Below are 20,088 nucleotides of genomic sequence, written 5' to 3' on the forward strand. Positions count from 1 at the left end.
TGGAATAGTTTTGAACTTGGTGGTGTCTATTTAACACCAACATACAGTTCAGCATCAGTTCAACAGCAAGCAGAACATTTAAAGAGGAAAAAGGATGGAAGAAACTTCTGACTTTAACTTGCTAACAACACCCGTGGCCTTATTTGTGTGGTTTTCTTGAAGTAGTTGAAAAGAAGGTTTTGGGCTCATGATAATTTTAATAGATATCAATCAGTGTTTGACTCATTAATATCATTCTATTAACATATTGTTGTGCTTATAGTACATGAGTCTTTTTACATAAACTGAGTTGAACAAGTCTTGCGACAAAAATGTTAATAGGAACATTATAGCCATAATAAATTATAGTACTTTTGATACTTAAGTGCATTTGAAGGCACTTTTGTACTTTTCCTAAAGTGAAAGTTTAAAGGGAAACCTTTACAGTTATAGGAGCAATATTTTACCTCCTGTATCTCTACTTTAACTCAACTACATGGTTTGTGTACTTCATCCACGAACGTGAACAGTGAAGTGAGTGTGTAACACCACATGTGTTACAAATGTAATTGTTGTGTTCCATCATAACTTATTGCATATATAATTACTGTATAAATCTTTTAATATTTGGTGGTCAGATTAGGTGAAGTGCGTAGTTATGTTGCTGTGATCCTTGATGAGGTGGAACAGTGTGTGAGAGAGGGTTTGAATGCTCCATCTGGTCATGAATAAACAAGAAGGTGCATGCAATTCATTGTTGGCTAACATGTATTCTTTTTTTTTTCTTTTTTTTTTTTTTTTATCTAATTTAGTATCCAGCCTTCACTCTTCACTGCTGCAATCCAAGCTTCACGTCTTGTGTTTTTCGCAAATCTAAACACTAATTTACAGACAGCAAGTTAGTTCCTGGTCTGAAAGAGCATGCAACCACCGAACAAGTTTTAATTAAAAAATTTTAAGATAACCGGAAAGACGTCACTTCCTTACACGAACGAATGGCCATTAAAATGGTCTATAATAAGAGAAATATGTCTCCAGTATTTTAATCTCTTCAGGGCACAAATAATCACCTTTGGGCCCAGATTAAGCTCTTCGTCGTCGTCATCATTATCATCTGTAGAGGGCCAGGAATCAGCAGCACCACTTTTTGATGTTCTAAAATTTCCATTTATTAGGAACATGATTTCATACTCACATAAAATTGTCAACTGCTATATATACTTATATTGCAACTATATATATATATATATATATATATATATATATATATATATATATATATATATATATATATATATATATATATATATATATATAGCACATCTGAATAGTATTCACAGTGCTTCACATTTTGTTATGTTGCAGCTTTTTTATTTCGAAATGGATTTAATTCTTTTTTTTGCTCAAATTTCTACAAACCATACCCCATAATGACAATGTGTCTGAAATCTTTGCAAATTTATTACAAATAAAAAACAAAAAGTACATGAGTGTACATAAGTATTCACAGTCTTTGCTCTATACTTTGTTGATGAACCTTCGACACCAATTACTGCCTCAAGTCTTTTTTAATATGATGCTACAAGTTTGTCACACCTATTTTTGGGCAGTTTCTTCCTTTCTTCTTTGCAGAACCTCTCAAACTCCATCAGGTTAAATGGCCTTCTTTTCTCACCTTTTCTGACCCTTTTCGAATCAATCGGGTTTAAGTCTGGGCTCTGGCTGGGCCACTCAAGGACATTCAAAGAGTTTTTCCGTAGCCACTCCTTTATTATCTTGGTTGTGCTATTGCTTAGGGTCGTTGTCCTGTTGGAAGACTAACTTTCAACCCAGTCTGAGGTCCAGAGTGCTCTGTACATTGCTGCATTCATCTTTCCCTCGATCCTGACTAATCTCCCAGTTCCTGCCGCTGAAAAACACCACCACCATGCTTCACTGTAGGGATGGTATTGGCCAGGTGATGAGCAATGCCTGGTTTCCTAAAGACATGACGCTTGCCATTCAGGCCAAAGAGTTCAAGCTTTGTTTCTCATGGTCTGAGAGTCCTTCAGGTGCCTTTTCCGAGGAGCGTCTTCCAACTGGACACTCTGCCATACTGGCATGATTGGTGAAGTGCTGCATAGATGGTTGTTCTTAAGGAAGGTTCTCCTCTCTCCACAGAGAAACACTGGAGCTCTTTTAGAGCCGGGCGGCCCCTCTAGGAAGAGTCCTGGTAGTTGCAAACTTGGAACAAATGCTGGAGGCCACTGTGTTCATTGGGACGTTTACTGTGCCTCCATACAATCTTGTCTCGGAGGTCTACAGACAATTCCTTGGACTTCATGTCTTCGTTTGTGCTTTGACATGCACTGTTAACTGTGGGACCTGATTTAGACAGGTGTGTGCCTTTCCAAATCATGTCCAATTAACTGAATTTACCACAGCTGAACTCGAGTCAATTTGTAGAAACATCTCAAGGATGATCAGTGGAAAAGTTAATTCTTTAATTTTAATTAAATGTGACTCATTTTGTTTGAATATTTTAAACAAACTTCTTTCATTTTGTCATTATGGTGTATTTTTTTGTAGAATTGTGAAGAAAATAATGAATTTAATCCATTTTGAAATAAAGCTGTAACACAACAAAATGTGGAAAAAGTGAAGCACTGTGAATAGTTTCCAGATGCACTGTATACACCGTATACTTACCTGCTGATAGAGTCTGCATGTGAATTATCCTCTGTATCTGAAAAACATATTCACATATTTACTACACATCATTTATTTTGTGGGTGTATTTCTGTTATTTCATTTTGTATTTAATTAAATCTTTTAAATACTACAGAATTTATAACAAACTAAATCAACAAAATTTACTAGGATCCAAAAAGTCTAAGACCACCAATGATAATGCCTCAGTCCTCCTTTGTTTTTTTTTTTAATACAAACCTTTTGATTACATTATTGGCAATAATTTGAGTAAAAACCGAAGAAACAATGCAATATCTTGAAACCGAAGAAACAATGCAATATCTTGCAATATCTTGAAAAGTAAATTATCAAGATTCTGCATACTTTCAGCTTCTTTGAAAAAATTCGTTTGAAAGAAAATAAAATTGTAGGTCTCAGACACTTGGAGCGCACTGTATAGTTTTATTGACTAGCTTGATGGTAAACAATGCAGTGTATTTTCTGTTGAATATAAGCAGTTTTATTAATACTTGTAATACCTTTCCCTTCTTTTGCACTTCCTCCATTGACATGCACATGTAAACAATGTAAATGGGAGGAAAATAAAAAAACTTCAGATGGAACATTGTGCAGTAGAATAGTTTAAGCATAACGAAGCACAGATGATGATGCAAAAGCATTATGTAATGTTTTGATACATTAATGCAACTTCTAACATGCTCTCAAGGTTACGTTCGGCATAGCCAATAATGCGACCTAAAGAATATCTATATATTCTTAACCTTAATCTAAGGAAAGCACTATATATTCATCACTATCAGACTTTGAAGGTCACAATCAGGACTTACCATCTTTGCCAAGAGTTGGACCTCTGATAGCAAAGCCATCCTTGGGACTGCCCAACAATGAAGTCTGCTTGTTTTTATCGGAGGCAAGGTGGGAGGGTGACTGCAAGGCCTTCTTCTTCGTCCCATGCTCAATGATTAGGTGTGAACAACTGAAAATCATTTGCAACACTTCTTTGTACTGTTTATGAAAATAAAAAACGGCACATTCGCAGCTGAAAATTTAAATAACACACAAAGAAATTAAACACTTACGCATGATGGCCATTCATTACAGCATAGTCGTCAGATGACCATCCCTTATTATCTTTCACAGTGATATCAGCATTGTACTGCAAGAGCAGTCGCACCATACTGATTTGGCCATTGCAAGCAGCAATCAGTAAAGGGGTCCTTGTTGGCAAAAAAAATAATGTGTATGATCTGTATGCAGTCATGGCAGTTGAATGCAATTGCAATGTGTTATTTGTGAGTGTCAAGCAGAACCGTAAGCATCCTTACCGTTGCTCCTGGTTCTGGAGATTAACATCTGCCCCCTCCTTGAGTAAAAATTCAGCCATCTCTGCATGGCTTTCTTCCACTGACAATATCAAGGGAGAATTGCCTTCCTAAAAATACAATTAAACAAGTTTAAATTTGTCTATGTTTTGTATGCATTTGAAAATCTATTTCCACTTATATAACTATCCAATGCCTAAATGTATTTTATGTACCTAACCAAAATATAAACATACATTTAAAAAAAAGAAAAAAAGAAAAAACATTATATAATGCATTGAAAGATGAGCTTTTATCAGAAATAAATCTAATGGTCTTTTTGCCCCTTCAGCTGTTGTTGTGTGAGGGTAAGATTTCACTATTCCACAAGGATAGAGGAGAGATATTTGTCCCTTGCCATGCATCTGACACCTGTTGTTTTCTAATAAAGCTAAATGGGATACTAAATAGAAAGTACTGCCATGGCTTCACCTTGTTCTGTGCATTGATGTTCGCCTCATGTTCGAGCAGCTTCAGCGCCACAGTCAGAGAGGGGATGCGGGCAGCTAAGTGTAGCGCTGTGTTCCCATTTATATCCACCAAGTTGGGATCTGCCTCATGCTCCAGGAGAATGGACACACAGCGATCCTGTTGGCACTGCACCGCCTACACAAAGACCCACAGAAAACCCAACAAACACTTTCAAGAAGACGCACGTAGAAAAGCGACTATTTGTATTAATAATGTTGTTTAACGTCTTGAAGAAAAATTGAATTAATTATCTAGTTTTGGGTCACAATAATATAATAATAATGCAATAATAATAATAATAATAATACAATAATTTGGTTTTACCTTCATTAAGGCGGAGCGGTTTTGATTGTCACATAAGTTGAGTTTAACTTTGTTTTCCACCAAATACTGAACCACTTCAGTGTGTCCATGAACACAGGCTATATGTAGTGCAGTTCTGCAAATACACAAATACAAACACAGCTTTTTGATCCAACTCGATTTGACCATGTTATGACAGCAGCAATGTAACTGATATTTTAAGCTTAACAATACACTCAAAACACAAATCTATCCATGTCTCCGAGCCAAAAAGTAAAAAGCACTGATTCAAAATAATAAAAAGCATTACCAAAGAACACATTTCTTAAGACCCATTATACACCATGCTGGTAAATCTTAAATCAGATTGGTTTATACATTCTCTAGATTAATTTCTTAATTATTAGATTAATTCCCCACATTTTCCTTTACATTTTTCTGGCAGCAATTAAAACCATGATGAACACACTTTTTTGTTGTAAGAGCTTATTCACAGAGACTTGTGTAGCAGGCTATTTGAGCGTGAGAGGTCAGGCACTATTGACAGACAAGGAGGCCTGCGGTGCAGTCATGTTCCCTTTTTTCACACGTTCCCACCTGTTCCCACGTGCAAAGCATCACTAGTTCACTAGTGACACTGAGAATATTGACATGGTATGACTGGTGGAGATTCATCAAAGGGCTGAGCGAATGTTCTCCAAGTATAACACACTGAACACTCCTGTTTCTATTGTTCTTTGCTGTTCAGGAAGGAAACTCATAATGCTACAGTATACAGTATACTTTTGGCCATAAAAGTGTATTTTAGAATTTGAAAGCGGAGTCAGGTGTCAGAGCGCCTTTAGGACAAGACACTGTCCAGTTTCTATATAACATTATGTCTTATTAAACTGACGATATTAAATGTAACTATAAATTGTGAAACAGCATGACCAGATTGTTCATTATTAGATTAATACACCAGGCATAACTTTATGACCACCGATCAGACATAACATTATGACCACCTGCCTAAATGTCTTGTTCCCCTGTTGCTTGTTGTTCCCAAACTGTCGAGCATTACCTTCTTCAACAATTTTAGCTACAGGAGCTCGTCTTTTGGATAAGACCACCCGGGGCAGACTTTGCTATCCACGCGCATTAGTGAGCGTTGGTCGTCCATGACCCTGTCACCGGTTCACCACTGTTCCTTCCTTGGACTATTTTTGATGTATACTGACCACTGCAGACCAGGAACATCCCACAAGAGCTTCAGTTTTGGAGGTTTTCTAAACCAATCATCCTGCAGTCACAATTTCTCCCTTGTCAAACTCGCTCATATCTTTAAGCTTGCCTATTTTTCCTGCCTCAGACACATCAACTTTGTGGAAAAACTTTCACTTGCTGCCTAATATATCTCACCAACTAACAGGTGCCATGATGTAGAGATAATCAGTGTTATTCACTTCACCACTCATAATGTTATAATGTCAATGTTATGCCTGATCGGTGTATATTGGGATTATCGTCAAAATTGCTGTTGTGAAGGATGTATAACTATATACTTCAGAACACACTGTTATAAAATGATACATTTTTGGGAGGCAATACACATCTCTGGATCTTTGAGATGTTATGTTTGAAAAGACAAACTGATTAATTATATTGTAATTACACTGTTAGTCATGTTTAATACACCTCTGTCTTACCTGTTCTCCTTATCCAGCTGGTTTAAATCGCTCTTTTTGGCGAGTTGTCTGAGTTTTGCCAAATCCCCAGTGAATGCCGCCTTGTGCAACTTGCCCAGGTCTTTCTCCTTCAGGTCATAGCCAACCGAAAGCACACTGGCTGTTTCAGAGGCACTCGGAGAGCCTTTTCTTCTTTTGGTGAACCGTAATATTTTCTTCATCTTGTACGCTACTGCAGTCCACACGAACAATACTGTATTCCTGTTCCAGGTTCAGCTCAGATTCAGGTGCTGCCACTGACTCATGGTCTTCCCCTTATCTTACTAAAAATAAAATAAGAGGATTCACTTTAAGCCTTTTAATGCTCAAGGACATGCATCAATCTGCAGAATGCAATTCCAAGCTGTCAGTCTAGTGCCAATGTCTACTGGTTCTACATAATCTCTATATGAGACATGGACAGAACACTTCTAGTCTAAAAAATAATATTCAACATTAAATCAGAATCAGAGTGAAAACAGTGGCTAATCAATCAGTGACCAAATCAATTCTGCAAGCTAATGAACTTGTCAATGTTATCATTCAACAACTGACTTCCCTTAATATATTGAGCATATATTTTACATTTACATGTTTGATTGCATTCTAGTTTATCCAAGAGCTAGTTTTACATTGTTAGCTAGCTAACATGCTGAACCATCCGACATGCTCGGACTTACCTTGCTGATCAACAGGCAATCCGAGAAGGTCTTCATTACATATAAGTCTCACACGTTGAATAAATATACAGACCTTAGTTATATAACAAGTTTAAGGCTTAACTAGAGATCCTCGATCACATAACTGAAACGCTCTCAGTTTAGCTAGCCGGCTAGCTGATTACCGAGAGGACTGAATCCACGCAAGGCTAGCGCCGTAACCAAGGCAACCGCGTCTGAGCATCTGATTCAAGCTCCTGCTTTATTTTGTTTGTTTTAAGCAGATACAGTTGCTTTTTCAAAAATTTTTTAAAAAAGAACCACATAAAAACGTGTCACTTATTTCGTGATGTAATGAACTTAACGATGACAAAAAAATTAACTTTAAAGAAAATTTACCCCGAATAGAAAAGCCAATTCATTCGCATTTGGCAAAAGAATAAAAGTTGGATATTGTGATTAATATCATACATGTTCTATTCGGCTGCCATTTTTGTGTTAATCGGCGTGATCTAGTGTAAAAGTCGCAGCGCTGTGTACTCTGTGTTTTTCGCAGGCGGATCCCTACCGCTCCGGTTTAGTTGGATTGGGTGGTTTGAATGCATGATGGACGCCTGCCTCGTCCAATCAAATTGCGTGACTTCCGATTTCCTCTTAAAGCACCGCCTATTCTGTGACGACTCATCCTTTCTAAGTTTTGATTGGTCAATTTGTGTTTGACAGACATGAATTTCGACCAATAGCCGCGCGTATCACCTTTGATTGGTCTCCTCAGAATTTTAAACTACTTAAACCGTTTTGAGCGGGTGCCTCGAAAAGACCATTTTCCATCTCCGGGAGGAATTGCGATTGCATTTGGAGCGCATTTGGATCGGATTTGAATGGTTTTGACAAGAGGAGATACGGAGCCAGAAGAAGACGTCAAGTGAACTCTTAGGCCCATTTATAGATATTTTTAATTAAAAGGTAAAGTGTTTCGGTGTTTCTCTGAGGTTGATGGTTAGCTTTTTGTTGGTGGTGGTGGCAAGCGAGGCTTCTTATTCAGCTCAAGAGCTCATTAGTGTAATAGATTGATTTAAATAGTAACGATATCAGAATGATCATTTAATCTATTCTAGTTTGTAATGTTGCGTGTTTTGTGTTTGAGTTGTGTTATTAATAACTAGGATGCTAATGATCTTGTTTTCAGGCTCAAAGCTAAGATTTGTTGCTTGCTAGCTACTGTCAGCTAACTAGCTAGCTGCATTCCGGTGAAAAAAAGAAAAACATGTTTACCAAAAAACAGATAATGTGACAGATACTTTGTTTATAGATAGATAGATAGATAGATAGATAGATAGATAGATAGATAAAGTTGAATATATGTGCATATATAATCAACAACCAGACATAACTAAGGTGTTTAGATACATTTCTGCTGATGTTCTAATGGAATAATTCACAAATGTTCAATTCTGATCCTTTGTCATACTTAAAAAAAAATAAAAATAATATATAATATAAAATCTTGACAGATAACCTTGACAATCTCTTTGTGCCTCTGATCGCACATGCCTTTTTAATTTATTTATTTTGCCTTTAACCAGTATACTATACTCGTGCAAAGACTGTGAGTCCATATATGTGCCAACATATGAGGTCAAATCCAGTCCAATGATCTGCAGTTCTACTTCAGACAAATCTATCCCTTCTTTCCTTTGTGCATTTTCTTAGTTTGTAGCTACTGTCAGTATTTGTGTCTGACACTCTTCCTGGTTCCGACATGGTCCTGTATTTAAGAGTCTCACATTTATTTGATCTATTTTATTTTTAAGGGACGCAGCCATGAGTTCCTTGCCGGAGGCCACTCGTTCCCTTGTGCAAGTGTTCAATGGAAAGCTGCAGGAGTTTAATAATGAAATTGAGACGATTCACATGGTATGGCTGGAGGAGATTCAGCAGGAGGCTAAACGCATGTTCTCCAGGTATATACAGATCTCATGTTTGTGTGTTTTGTTCAGAATGATCTGTCATTATGTGGTAATGAACTAATTCTCTGAGTTTGTATTTCAGTGACTTTAGCACAGAGCCAGAGCTTATGCCAAAGACTCCATCACAGAAAAAGACGAACCGCAGGAAACGGGTGTCCACAGAGCTCAGTGAGGCTCGTAGCAAAAGACGGTGAGGGTGGTACTATTGAGGCAGTATATGTAAGAGTTTTAAATGTGCTTGTACTCGTATACAGTAGTGATGCAGTTTTTAATTATGGAATTGCGTGGCTGTTCACTTTTATTTCAAGAACAACAAATGAATTGTTCGAGCAGGTACAGTAAAAGTTCATGCTGTTTGTGTATAGTATTTCTAAAACCTTTAAGAAAGTGAATGTTGTCGAGAGAATCCGCCCAGAATTTGTAAGCGGTACATAAAAAAATAATTAGTTTTTATGCGTCATCTAGAACAATAATTGTACTATTGTTTGTTTCTTTCTCTCTACAGTTTCTCTAAGGGGAAGCGCAGTAACCTGCGCCGTTCCTCGGTCCAGCTCACTTTAAATTCAATCTCCGAGTTGGTGAATACACAAGTACCCAGTAACAGTATAGACAGTGTGGTTGAGGAGCCTATTCGCCGCACACGCCGTAATAAAGCTGCTGTAGCTGAAAACAGCGAGCCGGTTAAACGGAGCACACGCAACAAAGCGGCTGCCAAAGTAAAGGAGCAGTCTGAGAAGGTGGAGGAGGAACTGCCAGCTGCTCCACTGTCACCTGAGGATATTTCAATGGAAAGGGGGCATGTGGTAGAAGAGTCAAGCAGCTCTTCGCCTCCTGTGCAAACACTGGTGTCTGAGGTCATGGTGAAAATCCCCTCGACTGAGCGTCTTTCTGCTGAAAAATTGCCCCAGTGCTCTACCTCTCCAGGCCGCACTGCACAGAAGATTACCATCGCAGCTGCAGGTGGCCAGGCGTCAACACCGAGCTCGGGCAGACACTCCTTGGTGGTGCGGCGCTCTCTGGCAGGTCTCAGACACAGCATGACTCAGGAAGCAGTGCGTCGTGCTTCTAGACGTTCATTTCTGAAGAAGAAAGCCAGACTGGGCAACTCAACATGCAGCAGCACCATCAGTGGTGAGACGACATAAAAGCGCACTGTGATATTTTTTTGCATTAAGATGAGCAAATAGTTGAGCTTCTCATAACGAGTGGGAAGTGGTTGCTCAGTGGCCATGATTCCGATTCTGATCGGAAGTTCAAATGCCAGCACCACCAAGCTGGACCCATAAGCAAGGCCCTTGAGCCTCAACTGCTTAGATAATTGTAAGTCACTCCAGATAAGGGCATAATGCCATAAATGTAAGGAACTGGGTGTATATAGAGAAGTTTTTATCAAGTCAATTAAAAAAAAAATTGTTGTAGCTATTTGAAATGTAGGCTGTAGAAACAATATGTTGAACAGTAACGGAAACGAGCTTCTAGCAGAAAAGTTTGCATTTTGAACTGGTTGGAGTTAAGGATATTCTAATAAGTGATTGCACTAATTAATAATTGTGATTTTATCAATTTGTGTTGTTGATGCAGCTGCCAGACTGAGATTTCACAAGTAGTCATAAATCTGTTACAGATGGGTGGATTATAATTTTGATTATTTGGTAGTTATTTACAATTACAAACCAATTTCCATCCCACATTTTCAGATCTATCTGAATATTTATTTTACCGCATGGAATTTGAGTTTGAGCATGACCTATACCTGTTAAAGTGCATAGACTAACTGCTAGGAATTTCTATATTTTTACTTTATATTTAAGTGTCAAGGGAACCACTAGTTTGCAGACCTTCATTGTAGGGGCCAATTGTGATTATGTAGACGGTGGAACCAATTGCTTGTCTCGTATTGCTGCTTTTTGTGTAACTTCATTGTTGATGCATGTGTGTTTGTTTGTCTGTTTGTGTAGGAGATATTTCTGTAAACATAGAACCGGAGGAAAATGAGGAAGTGGTAGAGATGATGATGGAGGAGTAAGTCCTTTTTTTTTTTTTTTTTTTTTTTTTTTTCTTTCCCCTCTGAGAGTTTATTGTTTATGTATCGGAGATTAATCACTGCCTCTTTTATAGGGTGGGTAACCAGGAAGAGCCACCAGCTGGATCTAATGCTAAAACAGGCCCAACTCAGCCTGAGGTAAAGATACTTATTAGCACTGTCCAATTCAACTTTAATCCTGAGATATGACCTTTTCAAAACAGCTTCTACAGTGCAAGAATAATGGTAGCAAAATTCATTTTATAATATTATATGCAAAATGGCAATGTATTTCTGTATTTACATTTTCAAAGTTTGGTGCAAAATGAAAATTAAATTATATAATTTACATTTGCCGTTTCCTAATCTAGTGTTGATATGAAAATCTCATACTAATTTTAACACTTAATTTGTCTTTAAAGCATTTAGACTAACGGTTAGGACACTTAGGATTGCATTTTCATCCTAACGGTGTGTGTGATATGTAGCAAAATTCAATGTGTATTTCCAAATGCTTTCTGAGCCAAAGGTATATCAAAAAGGTTGGACATGATACAATACAAAGCATTTTTTTTTTTTTTATTCAATTAGTAAGTAAATTAATTAAATATTCGATGGAAGTTATGTACTACTCTTTACAATAGGGTTTAATAAGAAGTAATCATTGCATAGCATTTACCAGTCTTGGAAGACATTTGCAGCATAAACTAATAAAAAAAAAAATTGGCCATTGTATGTAAATTCCCCATAGTTTATTGAAACTGCTTTTGCTCTCTCAGGATCAGATTTGTAAATAAATTGGACTGCTATTCTGTATCATGTAGCATACGTGTACATAAAGTTAATTCAAAAGCCGTGACCTCTTGGCAGTCAGCTTTTAAATCCTCAAGTGAATAAAGGTATTTTCATACGTGTGCAGGTGCTTAATCAGGAGCCTGAGCCAGAAATGGAGGATGCTCCCATATTAGTGGAGGAAGAGATTGCAGCATCTCCCAGTGTCCAGGAAAACTACCGTGTTACACGTTCTATGGCTCAGCCCTCAGGATCAGGTACTGCTGTTTCTGAAATTTCCCAGTTTGTCAGAATGGCCCACAAGCCAGGGGCCACACATTAAAGCATAAACATCATCCAGAATTAACAATGTGTGTTAAAATGTTTTTATCTATAGATGACGGTGAAAAAAATACCCAGGATGATGTTCGGTGAGTTGTCTTTACTAATATTCTTTATAAGTTTTGTGTCATGCTTTCTTATCTGGAATGCAGTGCACTAGAAATTGGGTGTATTTCAGGGCCTCTCGCTCTGCTGTCAAACGTGCAGCTGCGGAAGCAATCAGTACCCCCAAGAAGAAGCACTCTCCTCCAAAGAAGTGCATGACTGTAAGACACTTTCTATAATTCACTGATTATAAATGGAAATACACTATATTGGCAGAAGTATTGGGTCACCTGGTCTTAGGTATGTAATTTTTGAGCATTGCATTCCACATTTGGTCGCAATTTGCTCTTATAATTCCCACCACTCTTCATGGAAGATGTTCCTCCAGATTTTGGAGTGTGCTTGTAGATATTTTGTTCAGCCACAAGGGTATCACAAAGGGCAGGTACTGATTTAGGTAAGGAGGCCTGGGGTGCAGTCAGTGTTCCAATTCATCCCAAAGGTGTTCAGTAGGAATGAACTTTCCAGGAGCTCACTTTGTGCACAGGGGCATTGCCATGCTTGAACAGGTTTGGGTTTCCAAGTTCAAGTGAATGCAAAATCTTATTATAGTGCATCTGAAGACGTTCAATTGAGTGCCTCCAGCTTTGTGGTAACAGTTTGGGAAAGAACCCCATAGAGAAGAAAGGTCAGGTGGCACAATGCTCTTTGCAATATAGTGTAGTTCCCATTGTGGATCAAGAAATCTATCTATAAAAGTTTTTTTTTTTTTTTTTTTTTTATACAAATGTTTAATGTGGAAATTGACTAGTTTCTGGTTTGCTACATAAGTTCTACGGTGGTCATTACAGGGTATCACACCCGGCATGCGCTCCTTCCTGCACACCGTGCAGAAGAACCAGCTGCTGATGATGACCCCAACCTCCCTTGGTCGTACCTCCGTCATGAAATCCTTTATTAAACAGAGCGGAAAACTTGAAGTCAAGGTACCTGTCTTAGCTCACCTCGCAGAACACACTTGATGTGAAAGTTACACCTGGTTATCAAGGTCTTATACTATCTAGTTTGTAGATATGGAAGATATTAAATTGTTAAGCAGGTAACAGTAGATTCAGCATTCTTGCTGAGCTAGTAATCCTGCTCTTCTTTATTCCCTCAGTTGAGCACTGGCTCAGTGGTAAGTTTAAACTCTGGTGTCTGTGTAATCCATCGTAACCCTACCTTTGGTGTGTGTGCACTTTGACATGTACATGGGTGCTTAAGTTTGTCATCTAACCTTTAGGGGTGTTCACTTTGTTCATAGTTCCATTTAGTCTTCAAGATTGGAGTTAGTGTTGGTCTTAATCTTATCTCCTTGGGATTTTGTATTGTGGCTTGCATGTACACACTGACCAGCATAATGTTAATGTATCAAATTTCATACACTGCATTACTTCAAAAGCGATAGATGTGCGGTGTTTTTAGCACCATAAATGCCCGAATGAGCTTTGCTTTGTGGTGCCTTTTCACTTGACAGTGCAGCATGGATTTATACCGATAGTTTTTCCAGGTTGCAGCTGAGAAGGTCGCAGTAATTTTTAGTACAATAGCGGCCTCTAGAGGCGAATTACTGAAGCCTCGTGCTGCTGGTTTTGACACCTTATTCATGTTAGTTCATGGTGCAGTAACTGAAGTTAAAATAAAATGGGAATTCAGTTAATTTTAATATTTATTTAATAAATGTTGAAATCAAAACAATTCTTCTAAGCATTTAACTTTACTAAATGTTACAAATGGAATCTTACAGTAAAGTATTACCTTTTCGCATTAATCCAAACAGTTATGCTTAAAATCACCATCTTTCTCTTTTTAAAGGCTAAAGCATTGAAATTACATTTATTTTTGTAATAAAGTACAGTACTATTTTACATGGAGTATTATATTTATGGGTTTATTTTTTATTAATCCGGTATACATAAACATACATCGGTTATCGGCAAGTACGATCCAGTCAATCCAATAGTGGGTATCAGTAAAACCCACCATTGTTTGACCTCTAGACATAATGGTGCTATACATCCTACCAAATGCTGTATGTGTGTAGTTTAGACCACCATATGCATTTCAGTCACAGAGTCTGTGTATATCTAAAGTTTAAAGATTTGGCACCATGTTTTGTTGTGCATTCAACCAATAGGATTGCTGCGTCTTGCACCAACTTATCCCAAATGTCCTCATACGCGACAGGAAATTTGACCTGGGTGCTGTTTTGTCAGCAACCTGTGCCATGCTTCACTGCTCTGTGAAAAGAGGCTGCAATATTCCTGCACCTAGTTTTGCACCATAGATTAAAGCCGTTACATGGCATTTTAAACGAGACTCCTAGTTTTATGTTTCTAGGTTTATTAAATGTTTGCGTATATTTGGCTGTGCTTTACTACTCCAACACATGGCTGTGACTTTTAAATCATGAAGTGCTGCACTTAGGGAGGGTAACCGTTTACTAATTTAATCATCCCTATTTACAGCTCTATTCACTTCTCACCTAAATCACCTCATGGCTGTCAGATTTGGTTCTTTGTATGACCTTTTGATATCCTTACACTTTTTGACCTGCTTTTTTTTTTTCTTTATCTGTCAGGAAAGGGAACGGCAGAAATGGGATGCTCTTAGCAAGAAGCTTGAACAAGAAAATGAAAGAAAGAAAAAGCTGGAGGAGGAGCGAAGAAAGAAACAAGAAGAATTGAAAAAGTATGAAATTATATACACTTTCAGATACAGTATGTATGTGTTTTATAAGGTGCACAATCTATAAAAGTGATTTGTTTTTAGGAAACGGGACGAGCGTTTGAGACGCGTAGTGGAGGCTAGGGTGAAAGGAGAAAAGGAGAAGGAGCAGGAAAAGAAAAAGAAGATAGAAGAGAAAATGGCACACATAGAGAAGAAAAATGACATGGTTTGTGTTGAAATGCATCCTTGAAATGTTTTTGTGGGGGTTTTTTTCTTTCCGTCAGTGAATACGTCTGGACCGTAACCTTTATCTTCTTTCTTACATCGTCAGCTGCGTGTGGAGCGGCTCGCTGAGGAGAAAGCGAAGAAAAAGGTGGCAACCAAGCGCCAAGAGGAATTGGAGCTTCGCAGGAAACAGGAAGAAGCGGCTCGCAAGAAAAAGCTTCAGCAAGCTGTGAGCGCACTGTATACACACTCGGCTCCACTGCATGAAAATGTTTTTAGAAATTGACTATTTTTAATTATTGAAGCTCGACTGGCCTTTGAGAAGATTTTAGTTTTATCAAAAGTAAGATCTTCTCAAAGGCCAGTCGAGCTTCAATAATGAAAAAAATTTTTTTAGTGTAATTTAAAAAAACTTGTTTGCAAGTACAGTACATAAATTCGAGTTCTTATATTTAGTGTATTGGTAAATTGTTCTTGCAGCAGCTTTTGTTTTGTTTTTTTTTTTTTTTTTTTTTACACCTTCAACTTGGATATATGCTGCCCCCAAGTGGGCATTGGGGGTATAGCATATACCCTATCAATATTTTGTATAATTGGTTAATATGGCTTACAATTTTTTACATTCCCAGGAGGAGGAGGAGAGGCGACACCAGGAACTACTGGCCAAACGTAAGGCCGAGGAGGAGCGGGAGAAGGCACGCAAACAAGCTGAGGCTGCTCGTGCCCTGGAGCTCAAGAAGGAGCAAGAACGAGAGCGTGAGCGTGAAAGGCAGCGTGAGGAAAAAGAAAAAGAGCGGGAACGTCAGGCTGCTGCTGAGAGGTTTTTTTTTTTAATCACTTTATTCACTCACCCGTTAAAATCATTGAATTCAGGTGTTCCACTCACCTGCATGGTTACAGGTGTATAAAATTAAGCACCTGGTCATGTAGACTGCTTCTACAAACATTGGTGAAAGAACTGGTCGCTCTCAGGAGCTCAGTGAATTCCAGTGTGGTACCGTGATGGGAGGCCACCTGCAAGAAGTCCAGTTATAAAATCTCCTCACTACTAAATATTCCACAGGCGACTGTTAGTGGTATTATAACAAAGTAAAATCGATTGGGAATGACAGCAACTCAGCCATGAAGTGTTAGAGCACGTAAAAACAGTTGAGGGACGGCTTGTTCCTGTTCCAACATGACTGCGCACCAGTGCACAAAGCAAAAGGTCCATAAAGACATGGATGAGTGAGTTTGGTGTGGATGAACTTAACTGGCCTGCACAGAGTCCAGACCTCAACCTGATTAAACACTTCTGGGATGAATTAGAGCAGAGGCTGTGATCCGGGTCTTCTCGTCCAACATCAGTGGCTAACCTGGCAAATGCGCTTTTGGAAGAATGGTCAAAAATTCACATTCACACACTTCAAAAACTTTGTGGAAAAACTACCCAGAAGAGTCGAATACTTTTGGTAATACAGTGTGTAGTGTAATGTCACTTTTTAATTTCTTGAAAGTATGGAAATGTGGCATGTAATAGGAAATGAATGTGTTCTCAGGGAGCGGGAGAGAGTGGAGCGGGAGAAGGCCATAGCTCTTCAGAAAGAATTGGAGAGAGCAGCTAAGGAGAAGGAGAGGAAAGAGCTAGAGGAGAAGAGGAGGAAGGTCAGTGTCTGACTTCTGCTTCTGTCATTTTAAAAATAAATTTGTGGGGGCATGTTTATAATTTGCTTTTATCTATAGTAGGTTGTACATTAATTGTTTTCAGGTTATACATTCATTCAAAATTCTGTATAGCATGAAGGTTTATCTATCTCTCTCTCTCTAATGTATATATCATGGGTTTTTGCAGGCATACAACTTTGTAACAGGAAATAGATTTGCCATACATTACAGGAATTTAAAAGAATTTAACACGTTTAGATAAAGTATGTATTCTTTATTTAGGAGGAGGAGCAGAAAAGGGCTGAGGAGGAAAGACTGGTCAAACAGATACATGCTGCTGTACCCCCTACAGCCACTGTACGAATACAGAGTAATTAATCGCTGTAATTATACTACCTTATGATTTATTGTGTTTTAAATATACTTTTGCACACTTTTTCAGACTGTTGTAAATCTGCCTGTCAACAAAGCGCTTAACACCACAATTACACACAGTCCTGCACTAAACGTTACTGTAGATATTGAGGTAAGACTCTTCTCCTCTTCTATGTCACGTACTGCCAGATCATTCAGCGCATTCTCAACTTTGATTTGTATTTTTTTTTTCTTATAGCATTCAGTCATGAAAACTCCTGTGGGCAAAGGGACCACTCATAACAAGACTATTGACAAGGGATCAACATTGAATGCTACTGTAGATATAGAGGCAAGTTCATGTTTGTTTCCATTAGGGCTGCAGCTAGCGATTATTCGAACAATTGCGTATTCTACCGATTATTCAATCAAGTAATCGGATAGGAAGTATTTTTTTACTAATTTATTATATACATCATAAAAATAAACTTCTAGACTTTAGACTTTAAAAAGGGCAAACACACGGTACAGTGTTAAAAATAGACTTAAAAATAGACTCCCAGACTTTTGAAAACTGTCATTTGTCTTTGGCCTGAATCTTCTTCTCGCCCTTCAATCTCGTTTTCTCCATTCTTCCATTTTTCATTCTGCAGCGTCTTCTGTGTTGTGTGGAAGTCAGTTTCCACCACATAAAAATAAAAGGTCTGCCTAATTCTTACTTGAGTTTTCGCAAACATCCAACGTTCCTGATCCACCGGTAACCATGTTGTCTGGACTAAAAGAAGCAAATAATTTGCCTTGATACAATTTTCTATTCAATTTACTCAAGGAATCGTTTCAGCGTAGTTTCTATTTGGATTAATGTTTTTCACAATGGACAAAGCTAAAGTTGTCAGTAGTTAAAGGTTTTATTGAAATAACCTGAATTGAAAAGACGATGACTATATATGCTACATATATACACACATACATACATGTTACCTTGCAGTTGTAGGCAACTGCTGAAATATTTATTAAAACAGCCTGAATACGCTTTGATTTTAATACAAATATCAATTTTATTATTATATTTTTATATATATATATATATATATATATATATATATATATATATATATATATATATATATATATATATATATATATATATAATCAGTTCTCAAAAGTCTCACTTTACTCCTGATAAATGCACTTGAACATAATTGGTGCTTGATATGTTAAATTGACTGGAACAGCTTTTTTACAGTAATTGGGTTCATGTGTTCGTCACCCTCTTAGATTTGTGCGTTTTGTTTGTAAAAAGTGATGTCTGTAGTTGGTCTGCGCCAGACGATAACGGAGTTTGTTTATTTTTAATATATTTTATAGCAGTCACCTCAGTCCTACCAAATCACACCTAAAGGTAAGAAGGTTGAGGTTTTGGTCAATCCAGAGGACTATGGCATGGACCAGAACAGTGATGACTCTACAGATGATGAGTCTGCACCCAGGAAACCCATCCCTTCGTGGGCTGAGGGTAAGATATCGCCATCTGTTTGTGGTTATCGTGATGTTTTCTAATGGTCTTTGGCTAAATAATGGATTTTTTCCAAGTTGTTTTAAAGATCTATTTTTTATACAGGCATGCAGCTTCAGCAAGCTATTATGAAGCAATATTACGACCCACTGGATCTACACTCCTACTTTGGGGATGTTGAGCAACCAAAACTGGAGAAGATTTTCCAAAGGAGCAAACCACGCTTCTTCAAGCGCACAAGCTCTGCTGTCTGGCACTCTCCCCCACGCATTGGGGCCATGCCCAACTAGCTGGGGACTGTCTCTGTTAGTCTTGTCTATTTTTCTGTCTTTTTTATATGTAAGCATTTTAGATTTGTTTATATAGAACATTTTGGATTTCACTTAAATAAAGTGCTATAAATGTATGAGATCACAAAAGGGTTTTGCAACAACATGCTGTTTCCCCCTTTATGCTTCCAGTTTTGTTTTAACCTACAGTATTTATCAATGCTGTTAGTAGCTGTGGTCTTTATACGTTTGGTATGAAATAGCATGGCCACTTTGGGATACAACCTTATGGGTTACAGGAATCACTATGTATGTATGTAAATTCTCTGCTTAAAACCTGCATAATCTTCAATGTTTTTTTTTTTTATGTTGAGAAATGAAAGTGAACTGATAATTTTGTCAATTTTTCATTCCTTCAGATTTCCTTTCTGATCCTTATCCTGAATCCAAATATCTTTTAAACCTATGCAGGATTTAAGCTACCCACACTTAAATTAATCTTCTGAGGAGGCTTTTTTTTCTTTCCCCTTTTCATCTTTTTCAATATGCCTAGTAAAAGAAATGGTCAAATGTTGCCTTCAGTGAAATGCTTTTTCGTGCTGTTTAAGAGTAGACACAATTTTGGTTTCTTTTTACCCCACAGGTGATAGTATGAATAAAATTTACATAAATGAAAGGTGGAGTTTTCTGAACCGCAGGCCATGCTCCAAAATCAAACAGAAGACTACCAAGCAGCATGGACATGAATTATTATTCACTATTAAATGTTATAATAAACACATTTGCTTTATTCGTTGCATTATGAGGAAACGGCCTAATGAGCTGTATGTTGCTTTAAGTGTAATACTAATTATACAAAGTTAAGCCTCTGCTCTCAACACTGCTAGTTCTGTTTAATCATAAGTGCATGTAATAACTGCAGTTTGGAGACAGTGATGTTAGAGACTGGTTGAATAAGTGGATTCTGAGTAAGTATGAATGCAGTAGCATTATGCACGACTTGCTCTTATTCTTTAGTAATTTATTTATAATATTTAGTTTACATTACTT

The 20,088-nt window shown here is 37.7% G+C and overlaps 2 protein-coding genes across 10 annotated transcripts in view; one reads left to right on the plus strand and one right to left on the minus strand.

Moving 5' to 3' along the window:
* ankrd26 (ankyrin repeat domain containing 26) overlaps positions 1–7,736 on the minus strand; it is a 31,206-nt gene extending 23,470 nt beyond the window's left edge. For 3 of the 8 annotated variants that reach the window (XM_083546063.1, XM_083546061.1, XM_083546062.1), the window contains exons 1-9: positions 7,192–7,723; positions 6,494–6,795; positions 4,827–4,941; positions 4,464–4,637; positions 3,996–4,102; positions 3,750–3,887; positions 3,498–3,646; positions 2,668–2,704; positions 1,050–1,134 (exon numbers count right to left, since the gene is read on the minus strand). In XM_083546063.1, the coding sequence (XP_083402189.1) occupies positions 1,050–1,134; positions 2,668–2,704; positions 3,498–3,646; positions 3,750–3,887; positions 3,996–4,102; positions 4,464–4,637; positions 4,827–4,941; positions 6,494–6,693 (1,005 nt within the window). In that variant the 5' untranslated portion in view covers positions 6,694–6,795; positions 7,192–7,723. Of the gene's footprint in view, positions 1–1,049; positions 1,135–2,667; positions 2,705–3,497; positions 3,647–3,749; positions 3,888–3,995; positions 4,103–4,463; positions 4,638–4,826; positions 4,942–6,493; positions 6,796–7,191 lie in introns of all 8 variants that reach the window. The other 5 variants (XM_083546060.1, XM_083546059.1, XR_014534278.1 and 2 more) reach the window with 4 other exon arrangements.
* Positions 7,737–7,960: 224 nt separating this feature from the next.
* Positions 7,961–19,819, plus strand: incenp (inner centromere protein). 2 transcript variants are annotated; one of them, XM_083546596.1, is made up of 21 exons: positions 7,961–8,136; positions 8,985–9,134; positions 9,223–9,330; positions 9,646–10,271; positions 11,099–11,162; positions 11,259–11,322; positions 12,083–12,212; positions 12,332–12,365; positions 12,455–12,542; positions 13,173–13,307; positions 13,481–13,498; positions 14,942–15,051; positions 15,133–15,256; positions 15,362–15,484; positions 15,885–16,075; positions 16,794–16,899; positions 17,182–17,256; positions 17,342–17,425; positions 17,513–17,605; positions 18,622–18,769; positions 18,875–19,819. In XM_083546596.1, the coding sequence occupies exons 2-21, from the start codon at positions 8,995–8,997 to the stop codon at positions 19,057–19,059; spliced, it is 2,646 nt and encodes an 881-aa protein (XP_083402722.1). In that variant the 5' UTR covers positions 7,961–8,136; positions 8,985–8,994; the 3' UTR covers positions 19,060–19,819. The 2 variants fall into 2 exon arrangements, with proteins under 2 accessions (XP_083402722.1, XP_083402723.1); XM_083546597.1 differs by lacking the exon at positions 13,481–13,498.
* The last annotated feature ends 269 nt before the right edge of the window (positions 19,820–20,088 follow it).

The sequence above is a fragment of the Silurus aristotelis genome (assembly GCF_946808225.1).
Source record: "Silurus aristotelis genome assembly, chromosome: 7".
NCBI lineage: Eukaryota > Metazoa > Chordata > Actinopteri > Siluriformes > Siluridae > Silurus > Silurus aristotelis.

Excerpts from the sequence above, each read along its gene's own strand:
- incenp (XM_083546596.1), top strand. The coding sequence starts at position 8,995 with ATGAGTTCCTTGCCGGAGGCCACTCGTTCCCTTGTGCAAGTGTTCAAT. Across the intron at positions 10,272-11,098 it reads ATGCAGCAGCACCATCAGTG|GAGATATTTCTGTAAACATA; the intron begins GTGAGACGACAT and ends CTGTTTGTGTAG. Across the intron at positions 17,606-18,621 it reads ATGCTACTGTAGATATAGAG|CAGTCACCTCAGTCCTACCA; the intron begins GCAAGTTCATGT and ends TATATTTTATAG.